This window comes from Ctenopharyngodon idella, chromosome 15 (assembly GCF_019924925.1).
Source record: "Ctenopharyngodon idella isolate HZGC_01 chromosome 15, HZGC01, whole genome shotgun sequence".
Lineage (NCBI taxonomy): Eukaryota > Metazoa > Chordata > Actinopteri > Cypriniformes > Xenocyprididae > Ctenopharyngodon > Ctenopharyngodon idella.
In genome coordinates this window covers 16,199,757-16,225,650 of record NC_067234.1, presented here as the reverse complement: position 1 = coordinate 16,225,650, position 25,894 = coordinate 16,199,757, and the positions used below count along the sequence as shown (strand labels likewise).

Genomic DNA, 25,894 nt, shown 5'->3' with positions numbered 1-25,894 from the left:
CGGCCATTGAATAGTAATTGGTTCTTTGACAGTTGTACTAGTGGCGAAAGGGGCTCTGGCAGCCCTGAGATGCCACAGTGTGTAGAATTTATTATATTCTCGTATGACCTTGTGAAGCAAGAAAGAAGATTTTATGAGTCCCACATGTGTCTTGTGCTGTTTATTTGATATTCTTAGCACTGCCCACATGCAGCCATTCTCTTCTGGATGCATTGTTTTTGTCTCTGATATCCCCTGTGTACCACATGTTGGTGGGTTGAGTTCTTCTTGGATTGTCCTTCATTCTTTTTCACTTTTGTCTGTTGACAATAATTTCCGAGCCTTTTGTGTTCGGAGGTGTCCTCCAAAGAACAAACCTTCCTTAAGCCCTGGGTATACTTAGTTTTTTACACTTACGCTAATGTATGCGCACAGTCGAACGCACAGCCTTGGAAAGTATACTTCATTTGAACGCATATACAGGTGTTCGACACATGCACAGTTTTGAGCAATCTCTTGCCACGAGTTACAACCCATGTAAAAATATTCGTATTATTTGATGCTAGAGTTGTACAAATGAGGGTACTTTCTCTAATGCTGGGTACACACTAAAAGATTTGTGAGAGACCTCAAACATGAGGACAAAAAATCCTAGATTTAACCGTTTTGCTCCTCTAGTGAGCAGATTTTCAACCAGAGTCACGACTGTGAACATAAAATCTTTTGAGACTTTTGAGAATAAACATGGCAGACGATAGGCAGGAAGAAATTGATGCTTGATAATGTTTGGAATGATTTTGGCAGAAAATTAATGGAAAAAAAAAAGAAAAGGGTTTGGGTGAAGTCGTGGAGACGGCGGGAACATGGTCTTTACTTTGTGCTGCACCCTGACTGAGTTTGTTATGCTTCTGTCTTCAGCTCACTTTCTGATTGGATATTGTTTCGTTTCACGTGATAATCTTCACACCACAGGAAAACCTGATAAGATAATCTGTAGAACCATCAAGATAATAGGGACATACCTAGGATTGTCAGAAGGGGAGAAATCGACTCAAAATCAGCCTGATTATCTTGTGGTGTGTAACCTCTTCGCACAATCTCTCGTCTAAGTAGGCCTCCGTTGTCGCTGTAGCTTGCATGTGTTCTGTTTATTTCTGTTTATGCAGTTTTTCTTTGACTACCTTGAGAATCGAGATCCCCAGCGCACGGTTGTCACCTTGTGGATAAACTAATTACTGCAAAAAATTTTTTTAAATGCGCATGTGTACAAGTACGCGCAGTTACAACAATGGCCCTGTCCCAAATGGCACACTTCATTTGCACTTTCGGTCTTGACCGTAGGGTGTCCCATTCGTCATTTAAGCTTAAAGAAGGGTGCTCGTGAGCGCCCCCTTTGCGGCTGCTATGCGCCCTCGACGCGCACTTCTGCTGAGCCCGCAAGACTGTGAGCGACGCAGAGGACTTTACCCAGCAGTCAAAGTGGCATTACGTCGTGAAAGTGCGGACTCAGAAGAAGACCATGAGGGTTTAGGGTGCCATTTGGGACAGGGCCAATCCGGCGGTGCATATGCAGTAGGCACGTTCTCTTCTGATGACGAAGTTTGTATCACGCACACTGTACGCTGACTCTCGCATATGCGTAAAAAGTGTACTATACTTTGGGCTTTAGGGTTCTTTTTAGGGACGTCCTTATTGGTAAAAAAAAAAATGTGTTGTTGTTTTTTAATTAAAAATAATTTAATTATTGAAATGCAATGTTATTCAGGAGTTTGTAGTTGTCAGAATGGTTAGGTTTTATTGGGGAGGGAATTGTTATTGTAGTATGTATATACTAATAGAGTAGATAAGTATATAAATATAATAGATTTTCAGTTAGTTACATTTTAATTTTAGTTGTTTTAGTGCTTTTGTAATTTTTATTTTTAAATATTTCAATTTATATTAGCTTTAATTTAACTTTAAATTTCAGGGTTTTTTTTTTTTTTTTTACTTGTTCATCTAATATGAGCAGCAAGAATGCATTAAAGGTATTCAGGGGTTTTTTTTCAGTAGGAAAGGTGTCATTTAAGTGGCCCCTAAAGTAATAATTAACAATTTTTACAACTGAAGTGATTCAATCAAAAACCAACTTTAGCTGGATAAGAATTTTCCTATTGTCACTGTGAAGCTGCTTTGAAACAATATGTATTGTGAAAAGCGCTATATAAATGAAGATGACGTGACTTGACTTAATATTAATATATTACTTCAGCTTTTCAGCATTTCAGTTAACAAAAATGATTTTTAACGTTTTATATTTAAAGATTTTATAACTATTTAATAAGCCACCCATGCTTGCCATTATTTAAATAGTATTTACTTTTAGTCCCCTATAGTTGCCTATATAACAACTTAGTTAAAACTCAAACAATAATCAGAGGTTATGGTTAGAATGAAGTAATGCCAGCTCATGCTTGCTAGCACCTCAATAGCATTGTCTGGCCCCCTATAGTTAATAATTTAACTATACAGCAACTTGAATAAAGCTGAGACAATAACTCAAGGTTATGGCTAGTACCATGCAATATGCTGCTCCATGCTTGCTATTATTTTAATAGTATTTTTGTAATAGTGATGTAGTGAATGCAATAGTGAATGTAACTGCATAACAACTTAACTAAAGTCAAGCAGTTAGTCAGAAATCCTACCTGATGTGATCCATGCTTCATCTAATCTGAGGTCTAGTATGCACTTAACCATGGACACAGATTTGCGGAAACATGTATACAACGTAGAGTCAATAATTTCAGTGTAGGTCAGAATAAAATCAAATGTAACAATTTATTATTAGTCAGGGAAATGTATAATGCCAATTACAAAATAAATTTGAAGGCAATCAATACAAAACATAAAATGCTCAGAAATAAAGAGTAAAAGATGCTTTCCTGACATGATGCTGAGTGTAAGACACTAAACATTACGAGCTGATCTGGTTACAGAATGGCCTTGAGCCTTTTTGCAACATTTTTTTTAAATACCCAGCCCAAGACAAAACATCCTTCAAATGGAGGCATGAACTATCAATTGGAATTTTCATTAATCAAGATCCCAGGGGTAGTTTTACCTTTTTGGGGACATAAGGTAATATGCATTGAAGACCCTGCATAGGAAAGGGCACACAAAATATCTCTAAACTCTCTAACTTGTAGTCCATTTCTCTGGACATGACACCACTGTACCAGTCACATTTCAAATGATACCGAACATGACTGTTAATTCACTTGAATTGACAACATTATATTTTTAATATAATAATACTGAGTGAAGGGAAGAGAAGTGGGACAAATGTGAAGGAAGGACAGGAGGGAAAGAAGCTTTCCCGCATCTTCACTCTGTGGGGCGTAGAGAATTTCCCAGTATGTGTCTGTATTGTCTGTATCTCAGGAGATCAAAGTATCTGAGGTTCTTAAAGTTTACAACGCTGGGAAGGAACAGCACTTTTCATAACTAATTATAACTGAAGCCTAGCCCCAAAAGAAAACATCTTTAAATTTGAAATTGGCTGATAATTAATTAAATTAATTAATAAACAATTATTAGACAATTAAAAGTCCCCATTTATGTGAGTGTAAAAAAAATAGAGAGATTGCTAGTAGATGATAAAGTGGGAATGTAAACGTTATAATTTTCCAGCCCTGAAGTAGACTTGGGATAGAATAAATAATTCACACCCACAAAAACACACTGCTTTTTGGGGGTTTTAGAGATAGAAGTGGAAGAGCATGACTGTAGTGTAATTTTAATGTGTTCAAGGTCAGGGTTGTGTATAATCCACAAGTAGCATGATACAACCACCTCCACTTGATTGTATTTAAACTGTTATCAAGACGACAACTGTTGAAATGCCCCATTTTCTCCTGTTTAGTCTGCTTCAGAAAGTGTGTGGCGAGGAAAAACCCTTGAGCTTGATGATAAACCACAGAGCCTAATTAAGTCAGTGCCTTCTACCCACCCCTGGCACTGATTTAAATCAGTTCTGATGTGGTCCTTTCTCCCCATGCATAAATTTTCCTCTCATTGAAATCAGATCAAAAATCTGACTAACCATGCAGACGTTTTGCCTGGCATCCTGTTATCCACTTTCTTCAAACAGATTTATATCAGTCCCCTGTTGGTTATATGATGGAAATGGAAAGCATGCGTGTAAATCAGAACTTTCTCTGTGGATATAGGAGCTGTGTGGCACAATATAAGGTGATCTATGTCTGTGGTGGGGGGGCAGAAGATGTGCACAGTTTGATCAGTGGTGACATGCCTCATGACATACTTTCATTTTAAATGAATATACGAAAAGAGGAAATTGGGATGTTATTTTTTTTTTAGTGGTGGTTCTCTATGGGGGTTGAATTTAGACACGCAACCTAAAAAAGGCTTTTAGCATGCTGACAGTCAGTTAACCCTCTCAAAGAAGTTGCATGACTAAATTCATACCCATTAAACCACCACCTCTACAGCCATCGAAGCAGCACTTTAGGTTTTTTGTTACAAATTCACCAGCCAACAATACATTTCAAGACAATACTGTCGGATTTCATGTCGCCTGGTGTGAACAGAGTTCTTATTATTATGCATGGTCTCTAGGTCTTTTTTTTTTTTTTTTTTGTGAGGACTTATAATTAATAAAAGCCTATAATGAATAAGCCGGCCTAATTATATGGGGCTTTCTGACCAACTAGTCATTCAGACAGCCCACTGACTAGTCGATTTTGAAAATATGTAATTTTGTGAGAAAGAAAGCAATTTTTCTGGCAAGAACCCACTTATTTAAATAGGTCATGAACTGCATTTTTTATTTTATAATGTTCTCTGAGGTCCACTTATAATGTTATCAAGATTTTTACATCAAAAAACATCCTAATTTAGATGTAATAGGTTATTTTCTATTCTCTTTTTCACCCTCTCTTTGAAACACTGTTTTGATAGGCGTGCCACATTCAAGACTTGGAAGTGAATGCCCACTGCTATGATTGACCAACAGTTTTGCATATTAAAATAATTTTCAATGGTCCGCCATTATATCTTGAAAACTTACAGTATCTCACAGAAGTGAGTACACCCCTCACATTTATGTAAATATTTTATTATATCTTTTTATGCGACAACACTGAAGAAATGACACTTTGCTACAATGTAAAGTAGTGAGTGTACAGCTTGTATAACAGTGTCTAAACCACTGGCCACAAAAGTGAGTACACCCTTAAGTGAAAATGTCCAAATTGGGCCCAATTAGCTATTTTCTCTCCCCCGGTGTCATGTGACTCGTTAGTGTTACAAGGTCTCAGGTGTGAATGGGGAGCAGGTGTGTTAAATTTGGTGTTATCGCTCTCACTCTCTCATACTGGTCACTGGAAGTTCAACATGGCACCTCATGGCAAAGAACTCTCTGAGGATCTGAAAAAAAGAATTGTTGCTCTACATAAAGATGGCGTAGGCTATAAGAAGATTGCCAAGAACCTGAAACTGAGCTGCAGCACGGTGGCCAAGACCATACAGCGGTTTAACAGGACAGGTCCCACTCAGAACAGGCCTCGCCATGGTCAACCAAAGAAGTTGAGTGCACGTGCTCAGCGTCATATCCAGAGGTTGTGTTGGGAAATAGACGTATGAGTGCTGCCAGCATTGCTGCAAAGGTTGAAGGGGTGGGGGGTCAGCCTGTCAGTGCTCAGACCATACGCCAAACACTGCAAAAAAATTGGTCTACATGGCTGTCGTCCCAGAAGGAAGCCTCTTCTAAAGATGATGCACAAGAAAGCCCGCAAACAGTTTGCTGAAGACAAGCAGAATAAGGACATGGATTACTGGAACCATGTCCTGTGGTCTGATGAGACCAAGATAAACTCATTTGGTTCAGATGGTGTCAAGCGTGTGTGGCGGCAACCAGGTGAGGAGTACAAAGACAAGTGTGTCTTGCCTACAGTCAAGCATGGTGGTGGGAGTGTCATGGTCTAGGGCTGCATGAGTGCTGCCGGCAATGGGGAGCAGCAGTTCATTGAGGGAACCATGAATGCCAACATATACTTTGACATACTGAAGCAGAGCATGATCCCTCCCTTTGGAGACTGGGCTGCAGGGCAGTATTCCAACATGATAACGACCCCAAACACACCTCCAAGACAACCACTGCCTTGCTAAAGAAGCTGAGGGTACCTAAACCCTATTGAGCATCTGTGGGGCATCCTCAAACGGAAGGTGGAGGAGCTCAAGGTCTCTAACATCCACCAGCTCTGTTATGTCGTCATGGAGGAGTGGAAGAGGACTCCAGTGGAAACCTGTGAAGCTCTGGTGAACTCCATGCCCAAGAGGGTTAAGGCAGTGCTGGAAAATAATGGTGGCCACACAAAATATTGACACTTTGGACCCAGTTTGAACATTTTCACTTAGGGGTGTACTTACTTTTGTGGCCAGCGGTTTAGACATTAATGGCTGTGTGTTGAGTTATTTTGAGGCGACAGCAAATTTACACTGTTATACAAGCTGTACACTCACTACTTTACATTGTAGCAAAGTGTCATTTCTTCAGTGTTGTCACATGAAAAGATATAATAAAATATTTACAAAAATGTGAGGGGTGTACTCACTTCTGTGAGATACTGTATATAGTTGAAACATTTGACAATGTGAAACATTTATGCTTATTACATATGCTTTAAGTCTTGGTTGTGGCAACTAACGTTTAAGTACTTGAAGTTACCACAGTTATAATTGACAAAGCAGGGCTCCAGACTAACTTTTCCACTGGTTGCACTGGTGCTTCCAACTTTCTCAGTTGGTCGCACCAGCACATGATTTGGTCGTTTTTTTTTTTTTTGTTTGTTTTTTGTTTTTTGCTAAAACATGGGATTAATCAATGCATGCTGATGAATAGTTGTCTTAATCTGCATACACTAGTTTTGCACTGATATAAAAAGACTGACAGTGACATGAGACTTCATGTTGGCAAAAATGTTTTAGTCTTTTAACTATCAAATCAAAAAACTGTCGGTCAAAAACAGAACGGTCGGACTTTATCTTTGTGAAATTATATGCTACACACACACATGCAAAAAAAAAAAAAAACATGAAACAAAAGTAGACAGGAGGAATGCGACGCAAATTCACTCTCTGACAGCTTATGGAAGAACAGTGATTCAGTGTTTCCTTGGTTACCGCTGTAAACAAAGCAGCACTGCGCTTATAAATAGCTACTTTATTCGGAGGTAAGACGAAAATAAAATGCCACTGTCATCGAAACTTTTCTGAATACAGCAAGTTCCCTTCAGAGATACATTCATATAAGCCCTCACCCCCAATTCAATATCTATATTTTCTTCCTATATTTCGAGCATCATGAACAGTGAGCTGCTCTGCCTGCTACAGAATTTTCTCTGTCCCAGTAGCTCCCGAAAATAACAGAAAAATAAATACAAAAAAATACAGTACAGACACTGGAGGAATGTAATGTATTTTTATACTCATATTTCTGCTATTTTCGGGAGCTACTGGAACAGTGATAAAGATCTATCACGATCGATGGGTTGGCGACCACTGGTCTAAGCCATTGCTGCTGGAAGTTGTGCCTTTTCTTTTTCCTTTGCTCACTCGGTTCCTCCCTGTCCGCACCTGTCCTCTCGTCATCAGTTGCGTCTGTATGCTGGCTCGTTGGCTCGTCCTTTCTACCAGCATCCTTGACCTCCAAACTTTGCTTTTTAAAGTATTCAGCTATTGACCTTTTCATTTTAATATAGCTTAATTCCTAAATTTCCTGACTGGCACGCTTCATCATCAGTGTGCTATGCATGTGTACGTTCGCTCTCTAGCGGTTAATAAATAGAACTGTAGCCGGAGCTGCTTCTCTCTGTTTACAGGTATGTCTATGATGAGTCATGTAGGTACTGTGTTCATCAGCATGCATTGATTAATCCCATGTTGTAGCAAAAAAAAAAAAAAAAAAGTCTGAATATAAACACTTATAATAGGCGTACCGTAGTGATTCAGGATAAGACAAAAATACGGTTTGGAAAATGGATTCATGATGTACTCGTTCATTATATAAATTTTGTTCATTTTGAACAGAAAAAAGTTACGAACTGCAGCAGCTGCTGATACAACGCCATTCTGTTGCGCATTCTCTACGTGCTTTCTTCTGTTTATGAGAATCCTCCACATTAACTCCATAAATGTAGAAGCAAAGGAAAGAGCAGCAAAAAACAACCGTCACAACTATTCACAGTTTGACCATGACTCTACAGTATAAATACTCAGTAAATATCAAACGATCTGTATCAGACAAACCAATAGTGACACATGGTATCGTACTCACAATTGTGTGTTGCGACATTGTTGTCGTATCAAATATAGTCTGCACTGCGTCATCTTTTATTTTCAGTCTCTCTGAAAAGCCTGCATTGAACTGCGTTAAAAATAAAGTTCATCCACACTTTCTTAATGTTAGAATCATTATGGCAATGCAAAAACTGTTTTTCCACAACTTGACACTGCAAAAGTCTTGTGATCCTCAGAGACATCTCTATAATTTTGTTTAATCATAATTTAACTTCTTAAATCTGAAATCTTTTAGTCTGTGCTGTTTTCTGTTGATGCGTGAACAAAACTTGTGTTTGCCATCCGTTAATCATAAAAAGCTTTGTGCTTTGATACTTTTAATATGAAGCAAAATCTCATCTTTAAAATTCTGTCAATTTTAATTACAAAATTCAGACAATAAATGTCATTTTGGCGCTATTTAATATGGCATAGCAGGTAAATGTAGCCGCCTCAGTTTAAGCGGCAGCGCTGACCTCTCTACTACTAGTTACAGCATGAAATAAACATGGGTGAACACCAGGAGGTAGGTTTAAAGATACATTACAACTTACCAAAATAACTCCTGTTTCATGTAATCGCTCAGTCAGTGTTTCAACTGGGGAAAGACTTAATTAAAACAGCTTGTAGGCTATACACTTAACCTTACGTTTACCTTAATAAAAGCTATTCAGTGTCCATAAACTCATTAGTTAGCTAGAAAAAATAACTCTACACAAAAGCATTTTGCTAAATATATGCACTATATTACATATTGTTTTGATTTACTTTAATTAATTATTGCTGAATAAATGTGTTACCCCAAACCGCTGAATGGTTTTGTACACCTGGAAGTTGCATTAAGTCAGCCATCAAATTAGAGCTCGCCATGCCTAATATACATCAGATGGTGTGTGATTGGACTGTCACCAGATCTCAGTAACCACAGCACTTTTTTAGCTGCACACTTCCATTGTATATTTGGTTCAGGGGCAATGATACAACTGGAGGTGGCTCTTCCGTCTCAGCGAGTCCCTGTCTTCGAGTTTCCTGGTCCTTTGGGGTTTCAGAATCAATGTTTTTCTCCTCTTCGGGTTGCCGTGGATTGAACCTCTAACCGTGCCATGATGATTCAGCCTCTCCCTCTCACTGTAATGATGTGCCACGCTCTGCCTTGTGTAAAGATATATGACTTGTTTAAACTGTGCTCTCCAAGTGCTGCTTGGAGCTCAGGACTAGAGTAATTGTTAGCAGAGTGGTAGCAATAAATCAAAAGCCATCTCCTTTTTTCCTCGTTATCCTCTAATATACCACAGTATGACTAGGGAGAGCATCGAATATTGCTCGAATTTGCTCGCTTCTCTCCTCGTGTCCCTAAGGACGTGAGATTTGGTTTGAGCGGGGAGGGCTTGTTCAAAGTTTGCAACAGGAAGTGTGATCGATTCGCTCTTTCCTCCACAGTCGGCTGGTACCGCTGACAGCTCTGGTGGCAGAATGAGCTTCCTAATTCCCTAATTGAGCTGAGCGCTCAGGGTTAGAACAGCATCAGCTCCGGGCACTGAAACCACACAATTTGCTGGGAACTAATGACATGGTGAATCATGATTTATTAGTTCAAATAACCCAGCGGTCCTCTCCACATTTTGTTGTTCTTTTAGAAATTTAATTGAACAGCAGATTTATGCATACAGGGAGACTTATTCTGGCTTCATGTCGGAATGATCGTATTTAGGAGATTAGCATACATGAATGAAACCACGATGTTGTAATTACCATTGGGGAAACTTGAGATATTCTTTAATCTGTGGTTGATGGTAGTTTGTATTACATACATTCGGAATTATAAACAGAAACAACAGAAAATATATATATGTATAATTAAAGCTGCAAGCAGCAATGAAAGGGCCCTCGCACCCGGGCTTACCGCCACTCGGTGGCCTTAGGAAAACAGTGAACAGTGGGCGATATTCAAGTGGATAAATGGAGGAGAAATATGGCAAAGTCATTTTGATGCTCCACAGTTCCTGCTGCCAGCAGGTGGCACTTACTGAATATTGCCAAGTAGATGTCTTCAGGACAGGACTGTTATCACACATGTGAAGTTTGGAGCAGATCGGACACTGTATGCCTGAGTTACAACTGAGTTACTTCCTCTTTCATGGCGAAACATCAGACTTTGTCAGGCCGCCACGGACACGCCCTTCAGTGAAAACTCTAGATCTACGCAATTTAACATCATCGCTAAGGCCTTAAGTTTATACTGACCAAATATGATTTTCAACTGGTTAAATCTCTACGAGGAGTTAATCACAGTGTAAAACATGACATTTCCTGTTACCCACAGGTGGCGCTATGACTGTAACTGAATACTGGTATGTAGATGTCTTCAGGCCAGGACTAAATAAAACGTGAAGTTTGGGGCAGATCGGACACTACATTCCTGAGTTACAACAACTTCCTGCTTCATGGCGAAACATCGAGCTTTGTCAGTCCGCCACGGACACACCCTTCAGCAAAATCTCAAGATCTTCGCAATTTAACGTCTCAAAGGCCTTTAGATTAGACTGACCAAATATGACGCTCTAGGAGGAGTTTGTTAAAGTACAACGTCTGGAAATGGCAAAAAAGCAAACATTTTGCAGAGAGAGCTCAAAATATCTCACTTCCTGTTGGGTTTTCAGATTTTGCACCTAGGGGCTTTTTTGTAGGTATTGGGCTGTTACATCTGTCTACTGAATTTCATACCTGTACATGAAACGTAGCGTCAAAGGCGCTTAATTGAAATTTTGTAGGTGGCGCTATCGAGCCATTTTGCCACACCTAATTCTGAAACCCATATCTGACGTAAATTTTCAACACTTCTGACGTGTGTGCAAAGTTTCATGAGTTTTCGGCATGTTTAGTCCCTCAAAAATGCAATTCATTTCAGAGAAGAAGAAGAATTGACTGAGCAATTCCACCACCGGTGCTCGGGCCCTAACTATTAAATTTGCCCTATTTCCTGATTATAATCACTTGAATGAACATTGCGTTGTAATGTAAGGACTTCCCAGGAGAACTTGATGACAACATTACACCATTAGTTTGCGTTTTTTTTTTTTAGTCTTGGGAAAGGTTGTGACTCATATATCTCTCTCACTTAGTGTTAAGGTTTTACTTATTGACATGCTTTAAAGGGTTAGTTCACCCCAAAATGAAAATTCTGTCATTAATTACTCACTCTCATGTCGTTCCACACCTGTAAGACCTTCATTCATCTTCAGAACACAAATTAAGATATTTTTAATAAAATCAGATGGCTCAGTGAGGTCTGCATTGTCAGCAATAACACTCCCTTTGTCAATGCCCAGAAAGCTACTAAAAACATATTTAAAACAGTTCATGTGACTACAGTGGTTCAACCTTAATATTATAAAGCGATGAGAATACTTTTTGTGTGCCAAATATAACAAAATAGCGACATTATTCAACAATATCTAGTGATGGGCAATTTCAAAACATTGCTTCATGAAGCTTCGAAGCTTTATGAATCTTTTGTTTCGAATCAGTGATTCAGAGCGTGTATCAAACTGCCAAAGTCACGCCCCCCCCAGTGGTGAACCATTGCAATTTCGAAACACTGGCAGTTTGATATGCGCTCTGAACCACTGATTCGAAACAAAAGACTTGTAAAGCTTTGAAGCTTCATGAAGCAGTGTTTTGAAATCGTCCAGTCGCTAGATATTGTTGAATAAAGTCGTTATTTTTTTTTTTTTTTTTAGCACACAAAAAGTATTCTCATCACTTAATAACATTAAGGTTGAACCAAAGTAGTCACATGAACTGTTTTAAATATGTCTTTAGTAGCTTTCTTGGCATTGAAAGTGTTAATTATCTTGCTGGCAATGCAGGCCTCACTGAGCCATCAGATTTTATGAAAAATATCTGTGTTCCAAGATGAACGAAGGTCTTACGGGTGTGGAACGACATGAGGGTGAGTAATTAATGACAGAAATTTTATTTTTGGGTGAACTAACACTTTAATACTGCTGGATTTTCTTGTCAATACGAATGATGCATTGAGCCTCCAGGTTGGACTTTTATTTACTTCCTGCTCCATTTGTAAACACTCCTTCCATGCCTCTAATGTTGTCTTTCTCTCAACTTTTCTTCTCAGATCCATGACGCTGAAAAACCTCCCTCTGAGACTCAACTCGGTGAGTATCCAAGCAGCTTCTGTTTCCTTTCACATCCTGCAAATGTCAACAGGATTGTGAGGAGCTTTCAAAAGACACCAATCCCATGAAAATAATTCCTGTCAGAGACTTCTAGCTGTATTTTAGTACCTTTATCAGGCAGGTAACCTTATGTTCTTATCATATTTCATTTCGTGTTCCTTCAGACCAACTGTAAATATCACTGATGCCTCATCTAAACAGAAAATGATAAGGTTTATTTTAGATGGCTTTAGTTGACGCGGCTCTCCGTGCAGCAGGATTAGATTTTAGGGCACGGCTAATTGGTTTGGGTCATTGTTTGCTATGTGCTGTATGTGTGTTTGATATTTCAGTGTAGTGAAGCAAATGAGAGTAATCCGGCATGACGTGGTGGAATGAACAGATCGTAGGGGTTTATTACAATGCTCGTAATTTCGGCCCTCTTGCAATTGCTACAATAAAACATCCGAACAGAAGGTGCGAAGCGTTTCGGATGAAAAGAACGTCATTATTTGACCTCTTTATTCCAGTAACCATTACAGCTAAATTGATTCTCGTGTTTTACTTTTCTTTTGTCTTTAACAGGTCTATGCTAGAACACTCAGCATACAAATTACTCTAAAGGTGTAAAGGTCAATTACGATTGGCTGTTGCTGCGTAACAAAGGAAATCTCAGTGGATGGGGGAGAGGAAGAGAGAAATTATCAGGATATGTTAAAAGATGAAAGTAGATCAACAGTCTGAGCATAGACTATGGTTTCAATTATGTACAGGCATGAAATTAGCCTTTATAAAAAGCAGAATAGAGTTAAACATTGCCTGTTTGAAATTATTCTTTGCCTGACTCAAAAGTAGGCAAGTACAACCATTAATCATCTTCATGAAGTGGATGTGGAGTCTGTCGAAATGTAATGACTTTCATACATCAAACAGTTGAAGGAAGCCTGAAGTGCAAATACGGTTATATAATTTCACAGAACTCTCACTTTCAAAAAGGTACTTCATATGCTTCAGCCCATGGTATGATTAAGAATATTCGCAGAGCCTCTTTTTGCACCAAGCGCGTGACGCAGAACAATAACCTTTACGGTTTTGAAGTTCTCTTTCTTAGTCTCCCAGAAGTGGTTGGTTGCCTGAAGCGCTTTAGGCATATATGTCAGAGAGGCGTTCTTTTGAGCTTTGTTTTCTCTTGTAATGCTCTCTACAGATAGGGAAAAGTCAAGCGCACTAGCATAATCTCTAAATTATTTCTGGATATTGTCTGCGCAGCTATAAATACTGTACTTCAGACCAAAGTCGACCTCACATGGGAATGTTGAGAAGTTAGAAGTGGTTTGAAGTGCATCATTCCTCCAAGAATAAGCTCATATGGAATATTTGAGTGTGATTTAATCTCAGATATTGTTTTTGAGAACGGTTTGAAGGCCTGCATGAACTCGATTGTCATTAAAGCAAACCTTGGGCGCTTCCCTCATCCACCACTCCAGAAATGTAGTACCCAATGCCTCTTCATCTCTGTGCATAACAGTCACTTTAACACAGTTACTGTTGCCATGGTGGTGACTTGACATCGGCCCTGTCTTATCTTTTAGAAAGTCATGAGCCTTTTTTTAATGTAATGAAGCGTGAAGTAGAGTTGGATGGAGCGGTTCGAAAAAAATGGGTGATTTGAACATTCGGAAAGAGATAAAAGCATTTTTTTTTTTTCTGTTGTTAGCAACGCGTCAAATTGAAAAGTGACATTCTGAGGTGTCCTTGAATGTTGTATGCAACTATCTGATTGAATTTAAACTCTGGTGCAAACTTCTTCTTTTTCTTTTAAACGTGCCATTGAAAATAATCTCAAATAATGCATTAAAAAGATATCAGAGTCTTTCAAGACCCTCAGAAAGGGCGAGATAACAGTTCCTCTGAGTTTCATTTTCAAATTGGAGTTTTTCAAGGTTTTTAAATAAGGCTTTAATGATGTCGGTCTGACCACAGCTCCTGAGAGGCTGAAAAAAGAAAGAAATAAATCGAAATGACAGCAGTGGGTGACTTCGTTTTATTAATGAGAGCACTATAACTGATAATTATAACAAATTTTATTTATTTATGCATATTGCTTTATCCAAACTCTGTATGATGTTATTTCTTTTTTATAGAACTCAAAAGATGTTTTTCAGAATGTCCAAACTGTGCCTTTCTATACATTGAAAATAGAGATTGCTCCAAATTCACTTGATATATTAAGATGAGCTTGAAAAAGGATAAAAAGCAACAGAAGATAGCAATTAAGTAGTTTTCTCTCCTTTCTTGCCTTGTCTTTAAACATTTAAAATGGGTAGCGGCGCAAATAATCACATATCTTGATAATAGTGCCTTTCCCTTTCACCATATGCAATTCAGTTTTAGAAAAAAGTATTCTACAGAAACGGCAAATTGTTGGAAAATATCGAATCTTTGATGGATAAAGGAGGTGTAGTTGGTGCTGTGTTTCTGGATTTTAAATAAAACTTTCAAAACTGTAAATCATGAGATTTTACTTTCTCGGTTATTAAATTTTAATTTTTCAAATGAGGCTGTTTGTGGTTTAAATCTTATCTAGAAAATAGAAACGGGTACGGGTCATAAATGTGACATCAGATTACTTGGATTATAATATTGGAGTTCCACAAGGTTCTATTTTAGGCCCATTATTGTTTAGTATGTATGTAAATGATTAACCAAATGTATGTCCTCCAGATGTTACTTGTCAAATGTATGCGGATGATGTTGTGTTGTATGTACATGCAAAAAGTCAGGCTGCACAGAAATTGACTGACACCATGAATCAAGTTGCACAATGGATTATCAATTCACATTTGCATCTTTGTTATGTATGTTTTTTACTAAAAGGCCAGATTATGATGTGAAAGCAGAAGTATTTGTCCAGGAACAAAAACTTGAGGTAGTACATGAATTTAAATATTTAGGATTATTACTGGATTCTCAACTTTCTTTTAAAAAACATGTGAAGAAAGTGGTAAATACAGTGAAATTGAATCTAGCGAATTTCAGATTTATTAGAAATAGTTTGACTAATGAAGCAGCAGTTTTATTCACGAATTCACTGATTATGCCTCATATCACATATTGCATGACTACACTGTAAACCCTAATGCTCAAAATAATTAATTGGTTTGAGTACAGCAAACTCACATTAAACAAATTAGTTCAATCAAATTAACTTTTATGAGTATTTAGAACTTATTTTTCTTTTGAGCTCACAAAACAGACACATTTTAAATAATTGTTTCGTTGTTTTGAGTTTTAAAAACTTGTTTCTTTTAGACAAGCTTAAATTTACCTGAATTTGGGCTGGGATTTCTATTTCCCAGCATGCTTTGCCATGACACTCCAAAGGAGAAAAAATACCAAAATTAAGTGTTAATACTCAAAATACTCAGATAGGAGTAATTAAAATGTATGAGTACAAAATTGAAATCTGCCAGTTCTGCTTACTTAAACTTTGAATTTCTTAACTTAAAAAAATAGTGTAACTGATTACCTCACATTTTTTGAGTTTTGCAAACTTATTTGGGTTTACAGTGTACCTGGACTCAAACATGTAGGTCTTTTCTTAAACCAGTTGAAATTATTTATAAACAAACTCTTAAGGTCTTAGATATAAAAAAAAACAACAACAACAAAAAAAAAACGGTTTGGCTCCACCTGTTTTTAAGGATTATATAGATCAGAAAACGGGATGAAATACACGTGCCGGTAGTAGAGGTGATTGTAAGGTGCCATTAAGAAGAACTACCTTTGGTCAATTATCTTTTGCTTGTAAAGGAACACATGAGCAGAACAGACTCCCAGTAGAGCTGAAAGAATTAAAACATTTAACAGGAAACTGTGGTTTCTCAAAAAAGCTGAAAACATGGTTATTGACCCATCAAAATTGTGATCATTTATAGTGACTTATGGATATGGTATGGTAGTCTGCTCTCATATTTTTCTTTTTGTTCTTAATTTGGTGTATTAATATTTTTTTGTTTATATATTTTTTTTTCCTGTCCTTAACATCAACCTGCTAAAAGGGACTACGGATGAAAATTAGCCAGTGTTTGCTAAATCTGGTGCATTTTACATAGTGTGTGAGTAAATGATTACTTTTTTTTTATCCTTTTAATAAATTATGGGTTGAAAAACACATCTCAAGTCTAGAATGAAATGCCTAAAAGATTTTCAAAGGGTTGTTTTACCTTAAAAAAAAAAAGAAAGAAAGAAAGAAAGGACTTACTTGGCTCTCAGTATCTGCGACTCATTTTTCGATATTGTTTTAACAGATGTCTCTCTTCATTATGGTTCCTCTCTGGACCAGAGTTGTCAAAAGTACTGACTTCGGTACCAGTCGGTACTGAAATTAAAAAAATGTGACGCTTTTATGAGCGGATTCGTAAACACCCTGATTGGCCATTGTGTTGACGCGCTCATCGGATATGTCTGTGATTGGCTACAATGATCAACACTTCAAAAACGTTGTAATAGAGAACTCTACTCTGGACCATCTCCTAAAGGATCACTCACATGACAAATAGCTTATGTAGATACAAGCCAAACTGTAATGCTGAATTAACCCGGCTTAACTTCTGCTTTATCCAGTTCTGATGGCACTTAGGTTTCATTACACAACACCTTAGATGTGCTGTGTTTGTTTTGGTGTCTCTGATTTCTAATGTAATTAAGTCTATAAATATGATTAAGACCTGAGTCATTGTTCATACTGCAGCGATGTCAGGTTTATTACTTGGGCATATGCCAAGTTATTAGGAGTCTTTGCAATTTCTGCATTGGTTATGACCAATATTATGCTGTCAGAAGCCATGCAGAGTATGGCTCAAACTCTGCAGTTCAGTTAGGTATGCTAAGATATATGTGGATATTGGGCTAAGATGTGTCAGTGTGTGAGCTATGGCACCACTTTAATCTAGCAAAGTGCATCATTTTTGTCACCTGAGCCTGTCTGTATAACTAACACATACCTGTATTTTTCAAATAATCCTGAAGGACTTGATTAGGTGGGTTTAATTAGGGTTGAAGCTAAACTCTGTGGCCCTCCAGGAACTGAGTTTGACACCATGAGACATAAAAAGAAGCTCATCCACTTCATATCTCTCCTCATCCCACATTTTTTTTTTTTTTTTTCATCTCTCTGAACTCAAATGACCCGCATTCTTTTCTTGGATCTGCCCGGAAAAGCTCACGGTGTTGCCTCTTCTGAACGGCATGTCGCCTAAATATGTGAAACTCAGATGATTTCTGAGTAATTAAAGTGCAACTCTGCCTTTTTAAAAGTGGCGGAGATCATGTTTACTCAATCCACTTCCTTGGAGCGGTGCACAGTTTAAGACCTGATAATGAGGCTCTTGGATTTGGAATCTTTTAAAGTGAAGCCGCCTCCAGGCCTTGAATTATTGATGCAAAGTAGGAGGTTTAAAACTGCCTTCAATGCTCATTAGTTTTCGGGTGAGATGCACACAGGGACAGGGACTGCGGCTTTATAATGAGCATGATTAAACCAGCTCAAGCTCCCTTGCCTAAGTTCAGGTGTTGGAGTCCAGACGGTTTTGTGATGTCCAACCCTTGCTGAGAATCATAATGAGTGTTATTCTTTTTCCTGTTCTGCCAAAAAGTGTCTAACGCTCTCTGCTTGCTTCCCTCCATCTAACACTCTTTCTCTCCTTTTTAAAATAGTTAATTATGTCATTGACCTTTACATTGGTAAATTAAAAACTGTGCATATTATATTGACCTACAGTATGTGCTGAGTAATTAAACAGAAATTCACAGGTATAAAATGGTAAATTAAAAAATTATCTTGTCAACTAGTTAATAGATTTTTCCCCAATTTTTTTAAAGAAAATGTTGGTTATTTTTAGCATCAAATAATAATTGGTTATCTTTATCTGTTAGACAGTTTGCTTGTTAAAACCTTTTTGTATTTCAGTTCATTTCAGTTCATTCATTTCAAAGCTTCACCGCTTCAGCCATATACACTATTGTTCAAAAGAGTCAGTCAGGAGTTTTTTTTTTTTTTTTTTAAGAAATTAATACTTTTATTGAGAAAGAATGCATTAAATTGGTCTTAAGTGACTGATGTAAAGAAGACCTTTACATTGTTGCAAATTAATCTATTTCAAGAATTTCTATTCATCAAAGAACTTAAAGGGTTAGTTCACTCAAAAATGAAAATTTTCCCATGATTTACTCACCCTCAAGCCATCCTAGGTCTATATGTCTTTCTTCTTTCAGCCAAACAGTCGGAGTTATATTAAAAAATATCCTGGCTCTTCCAAGCTTTATAATGAGAGTGAATGGTGCCAACTTTTTGAAGCCCAAAAAAGCACATCCATCCATCATAAAAGTAATCCATATAGCTCCAGGGGGTTAATAAAAGTCTTCTGAAGCAAAGCTATGCTTTGTTGTAAGAAAAACATCCATATTTATATAGCTTGGCCAGCTAGAATCACTGGCTTCCATACGCAAATCTAGTTCCGGTCGAAGAGTGAACTCTGACCCGATGCAAGATGTATTGACGAACGTGGAAGCAGAGAGGATAGAGCAATACAAAACACCAGTCATGAATTAGAAATCTAAAATGAGAATTTTTAAAGGGAAATGTCGGAGGAGCTTGAGTTTGCTGCCCAGCCCTATTTGTTTGATCTGCGAGATGCGTCTGCTCTCACCTAAGCTTACACTGCTCCTACAGTACGTTCTGCATCATACGCCGGAACTCAACTCTCTTGTGAACCGTTACCGGAAGCTAGTGATTAGTGTTTTTACAGTTATAATTAGGCCTTTATTAACCCCCTGCAGCCGTATGGATTACTTTTATGATGGATGGATGTGCTTTTTTGGGCTTCAAAAAATTGCCACCATTCACTCTCATTATAAAGCTTGGAAGAGGCAGGATATTTTTTAATATAACTCTGATTGTCTTTGGCTGAAAGAAGAAAGTCATATACACCTACACTGTAAAAAATTTACTTAATTTTTCTTTTGCAAGTTTTTGCAAGCATATTTTTTAAGTAAATTTCAAATATGGAATTAAGTAACTCTACTTAACTAAGTTAAGTAAAATAACAAAGAAAATAAGTAATTTTAACTTGGATAGTAAAAGGTTGAGTAATTTCTACTTAGATGAAGTTTCTTTTGCAATACATTTTACTCAAACAATATAACACTGAATTAAACCATGCTTTTAAAGTGTATGCTTTACTTAGAAATATCTAAGTAAATAATACAATAGATATTGTGCAGACACCAATATCTTCATATTAGAAGTAACGCAACACCTGAACACAGGGACCTCAATACAATACACGATGACGGTAACATTCGATGGATCGGTTTTGAGTGTGAATGTGGCATTTTGAGTAGAAAATGAACTCCAAATGTCACAAAATGGCAAGTTACTAAACATAACCACAAAAGCAATGATAAAACAGTGTAAAAACAGCGAAAAATCAACCTCATTAATTATTCAAGGCCCAGTGCATGATGGGAACACCAGTGTCAGAAAAGTTGAGTAGTTTTACTTAATTTTATAATGTTTATATATACGCTTTAATTTCTACAAGCTTAAATTGAGTACTAATATAGAATTTACTTAGTTTTTAATTCTTGCCTGAACTAACGTTTTCATGTAAAAATTACATTTGTTTTTCTGTAGTATTTACTGCACCATAAAATCATTTTTTACAGTTTAGGATGGCTTGAGGGTGAGTAAATTATGGGATAATTTTCATTTTTAGGTGAACTTTTCCTTTAAGCATTTAGCAGAAGTGTTGTCAACATTGATAATAATGATAAATGTTACCAAATCAGCATATTAGAATGATTTCTGAATGATCATGTGACACTGAAGTTTGGAGTAATGGCTTGTTGTATGGTACTGTACATACAGATGGATGTCTTTAGCTGTTGCATTGCATCTCGCCACAAAAGATGGTGTGTCAAGTTAAAAAAAAAATCTAAATCTCAAGAATCTTGTATTCTGAGCATGAGAACATGTCTTAGGGAAATGTTTCTGACTGAGTCAGGTGAACCCAAAGTCGGGCTAATTAGCGTTTCCTTAAGACTGATTAGTCAACAAGTTGTTCAGGGAACCCGCCGACCAGTCGTTTTTAAAAATATGTAGATGCGCGTCCCTAATTCATATTTTCCATGAAAAAGCTTTTCATCTTAAATCTGAGATAGTTGATTTTTTTTTCGTTTTTGCATTAATGTCCTTTTGAAGCACCTGAGGGGGCCTTAAATCTGAAGGGCTATTTTTGCTCGCCTTTTTTGGTGTGAATACACAAGTTCGCTTTTCTTTGCTCCCTCTTTCGTTCCACCTCTCCTGTCTTATCTTGTTTTTCATCTTTTCTTCCCTATCATCCTTTGATCCCTTTCATTCACTCCGTTCTCTCTTTTCCTCCCTTGCTTTCTCTCTCTTTCTTTGAACAACATATCCTGGTGAGTCAAAAAGGATTGGGTAGCTTTGCATAGAAACTTGGATCACTCCAAATCGTTACATCTACAGCAGCACAATGATCTGAGTCACTGGAGCACAGCCAGTTCTACATTGAAACAATCAGCTCTGGGCCAGGATGCACAACGCCACCGCTCATGGAAATGAGCCATCGACAGCCTTTCTTGTCTCCCATCACCTGCCACTGAGCGTGCAAAATCCACTCTTGACATTCTCATTGTTCCTCCATACGGCTTAATGGCCCTTCTTGTGTGGCTCTGTCATTTAGAAAGATGATGTCTGTTATTGTTAAAGCAACATTCAAGTCAGGAGTAGGCGAAAAAAATCATGCCATTATTCCTCACGTTGCTTTTAGCTTTCCATCTGGTACTCATTGTCATGCATGATTGACTTGATTGACAGAACAAACTCTCACTCCGGTGTTTTGGGGGTGCTTCCCCCCCTAGTTATTCCAATTATCATTGTTGGTAGACTGCTGCTTATTTGTACATTTGCCAAGTCTCAGAGGAATAGTTCATCCAAAAATGAACGTTTTGTCATTACTCACCCTCATGTTGTTCTAAATCTGCATGACTTGCTTTCCTCAGAGGAGGAAAGGAAATTATGAAGACTGGTTGAGGGTTGCTCTTTTCCATTCAATTAAAATACAGTTACTGAAAAAAAACAAAACAATGCAAAAGCATCCTTGATGAATGTAATAAATTAGACTTGTGCACTATATTCAAATTCTTCTGAAGCCATGCATTAGCCTAACTTTTAAGTTAATGTAAGTTTTATTTTTATCAATAAGCTTTATTTACTAGTAGTTTACTGCAGCCAAAATAGAATCATTAGCCCCTTTCACACAGAGATTCTGGAAAATACACAGATAATGTGTCCCGGGATCGTTTGATTTTGGTTCGTTCACACTGCAAGTGATTTTCCGGAATCTGTGTGTGCTCACACACATCCCATAAACACACGTGACATCAGGATGTGACGTGTAATGTCTCTGCAGCATCTTAAGTTTGCTTATAATCTGCAATTTCTCTCTCTAGAAACCACTCTCCTGCATTTTTTTATTTTTTTTTTTTTACTGATTCGATCATAAACTAGCACATCACGTACCGTTCCACTAAGCTGATGAACGATCTCAGCTTCAGTGTTATCGATACGACACACCCCTTACGGCATTTGTCCTGCCTTTTGTTCACACAGGGCATGTTCGGGGACTGATCCCGGCAATGTCACTAGGTCCCCATCCCGGGATCGATCCTCGGGACGTGTTTGCATTCACACAGAAGGCACTCTGGCAATTTTATGCCAATTTTCTGGGATCAACGCTCTGTGTAAAAGGGACTATTGATTCAGTGAGTTGAACAAGTAAATTGAATCAGCCCAAACTGTGAACAAATCTTTCAGACCAAATCAACTGATTTATTGAAAAGATCTGACTCAAATGAATAATTAATTTACAAATCGAACATTGCTACTTCATAGAGAACTAGGGTGGGCAAGATTTTAAATGAATAACAAAATTTTGGTCTGTTTGTAACACAAATCTTTTGAATGGTTTCAGACCCAGTGTTGCCAATTTAGAGATTTTGTCACTGATTTAGTGACTTCAACGCCCCTTTTGAGACTTTTTTTCAAAAGTTTAGGGACAAATCTAGCAACTTCTTGGACAAACCTTATCTAGACTCTTGTTTTGCCCACTGATCTATATTCATATTTATATAGATCAATGAATTTGCCATTATGAAGTCATTTCTAGTGACATTTAGCTACCAGTTTTAACTACTTTCAATTGAAAGCAGTTGGCAACACTGTTCAGACCACTTTTATGATACTTTATAAAAAATACTTTATAAAATTGACTTTATGGATCTTTATTATCTTTTATTGAAGCATAAAACCTTCGCCTATTCATTGTAAATGCATGTAAAAAAAAAAAGCATATTTTCAGACTTTCTGATGTTTTTTTCATGAAAGAAAGTCATACAGGTTTGGAACATCTGAACTATTTCTTTAAGGGTGCTGGATTTAGTTCTGTGCAGCTGTTTTGCTGACGTTCACAGATTTGACAAACCTCCAGCGGGGGCACGAGGTGACTCTCCTTTACGCTTCCCCCGGCCACCTCAGGCAATGCAAACTGTCAGCAGGGGTTTGTGCCAGGTGGATGGACTGTACCACCACACGCATACATCACACGGATGGCCACATTCGTTTCTCTGCATTCGATCGGGCATGCATTGTGCAGAGACTCTTTCAATGTCTTTGTTGACTAAATCTGTTTCGTAACCTTCCGTCTGAGTTGAGACTCATTGGGTCTGCATGACTCCAGTTAATGCTGGAAAAGGGTTGTCTCTGAACTTTTTGAGTGAAGTCCAAAAACAGAGCAATAAACCTGAAATGGTAGATACTGTCGGTTGGTTAAACGTTGCATTTTGTGCTCTCTACTGTTGCGGCCTCAAACATCATCTCTAATTACTGTACTTCAGTGCCGACGACCTGCGGTAGACACTCTGATGGAACTTGTGAGCACCCTAATCGCTGGGATTTTTTTTTTTTTTTACTTTTTTTACACTTCAGCAACTGCCATATGTCTTCACTGTAGAATTTTTCTCATCAATTTAAGGCGGTGTGAGTGCACAATAAAGACTTTTAGCTTTTTTTAGCTGATCCAAGCACAGTGAAAGTCTTGATTGCCTGTGGGTTGGTTGTGCACAATATTTTTAAATGTCCTCAACCCCTTCGTCTACAAAGATTATGCCTCCAACTGTTCAACAGTCTTCTGGAAAATGGCTTATTTTAATGTACTTGCATTCTGAGTCTTTTTATAAGTAAAATTGACATTTGGGGTCAATTAAGTAGTCTGCATTGAGGTTTATTTCTAAGTAATCAGTCTGCTTTGTCAATACTCTCACATTTTATTCTCCTCAGACTTGTGCTACCTGATTCACCAGCCTCCAGGGATAAATGTGCTATTTTCTCTTCAACTTTTTAGAGCTCTCTCGCTCAATTCCTTCCTCCTTTTCTGTCACCTCTCTTTCCCTCTTTCTATTATCATACATAAGCAAACAAAATCATGTCTGACTTTGTTCTGGGTTGCTGTAGAACTAATTTGAGTTTCTGCTGTCATGTGGTTCCATCTTGTTTTGTCGCTGTGGGACAGATTCTGATTGGTTTTGGTTCCCGGGTAGATGCAATACCGTCTGAGGTGGTTCATTTTTAGTGGGTTGCCTCAGTGTGACTATAATGATACACTTGCATTCATCAGATGCCCCTTCCTACTCTTAATATCTTGGCTTATTGTTTATTAGCACACTGGAAAAAGAAAATCCTGCTGTCTTTTCGGTTTGGTTCTGTCGTAAATCAAATATACAAACCCACTTAAAGGGATAGTTCACCCAAAAATGAAAATTTTGTCATCATTTACTCACCCTCAAGTTGTTCCAAACCTGTATGAATTTCTTTGTTCTGCTGAACACAAAGGAAGATATTCGGAAGAATGTTTGTAACCAAACAGATCTCGCCCCCCATTGACTACCATAGTAGGAAAAAAAAATATTTCAATGTTTCTGTTTAGCTTTAAATTATTTTTTATTTCAGTTTTAGTAATATTTGTGCTTTAACAACTTTAAAAACTTCATTTTTCATGTTTAGTTTTTTATTATGCATTATATTGAATATTTATGTTTTATTTATATTATAGAAGCAGGGACATTTCTACAGAGCTTTAATTTGAATAAAAATCTATGTAGTGCAGGATGATGTCAACGTTTTTTTTGTCCATTTTACTGCAAGAGAAATAATTTAAATTTTAAATACATATATTTACTTTTATAAAATATATGTCACAGAGGGAGTTCTGGGAATGTGCTTTCTTGTTTTATTCTAGATTTTTTTTGTGTGTGTGTGTGTGTGTGTGAATTTTTTTATTTTTATTTTTTTTTTCCCCAAAGTAAGATTTTTACATTTATTTTTTCAGTTTAAACTATCCGTATTTTTACATTGTATCTTATTAGGAACTGGTGTTTTTGCAAATTAAGACCTCTGGAGACCAAACCCTGGAGAGCGTGATGAAAAAAAACAAAAAAAAACAGAGGGCATAGCTTTGAAGGTGATACTTTATATTGGGAAAACAATTCAGGTGACTGAAGCTCAATTCTCCAGCGTCTCATTCAATACATCTCCCTTATCCAGAAGATTCAGTCCCTTTATCTTTGGAGTCACCCCTCCAGTGGAATACAGATTGAGCAGAGAGAGAAGTGAGAGAGGAAGGAAGAAACCTAACGAAGAAACACATTCTTTTAAGCCCTATAATAAAATGATGCCTCACTAAATAAATCATAAAACTAACTTTCTCTTCTCATCAGCCACCTCTGACTCCTCTCCATGTCACAGTTTGATTGGCTGTAGAAGTAGGCTGCACTGACAGTTTGAAGAACCATTCTCTGCATTTTAACAATTCAGTGGTGGTCTGCAGTGAAGATATTGCCGTTTAAAGCCAAGTGCAATAATTCAATACATTTCCTAATTGCTTACTTTGCTCCATCGCGCATAGTCCTCGTCTGCAAATTTGGTGCGTGCAAAGGTGATGGTGACCAAGAGAACAGGGCTGATGTAAGGTCAAAAAGAAGGATAAAATGTCAAGACCTCTGCTTTTTCCATCCTTCTGCTGTTCTGTCATTTAATGATTAATTGAACACTATTAGTGTGGAGGCTAGACCAGTTAAATTCAGCTTTAATTAGTTTCTTTTTTTACACACTGCTCTGTGCTTTCATTCTGACATCACACAGGCATAGAGAGACAATGAAAGATTGGCAAGCGCCTTATCATTGATGCCCGCCGGGACCGGATAACTGTTATTACTGTGGCACCCCACAATGCCAGGAAAGAAAGATTTTAAAATGTTCTCAG

At 37.6% G+C, this 25,894-nt stretch overlaps 1 protein-coding gene across 3 annotated transcripts in view; it reads left to right on the top strand.

Annotated features, from left to right (window-relative positions):
• Window positions 1-25,894, top strand: part of b3glcta (beta 3-glucosyltransferase a) — a 114,497-nt gene that overhangs the window by 28,777 nt on the left and 59,826 nt on the right. For all 3 annotated transcript variants that reach the window (XM_051863086.1, XM_051863084.1, XM_051863085.1), the window contains one exon: window positions 12,455-12,494. In XM_051863086.1, the coding sequence (XP_051719046.1) occupies window positions 12,455-12,494 (40 nt within the window). The remainder of the gene's footprint in view (window positions 1-12,454; window positions 12,495-25,894) is intronic.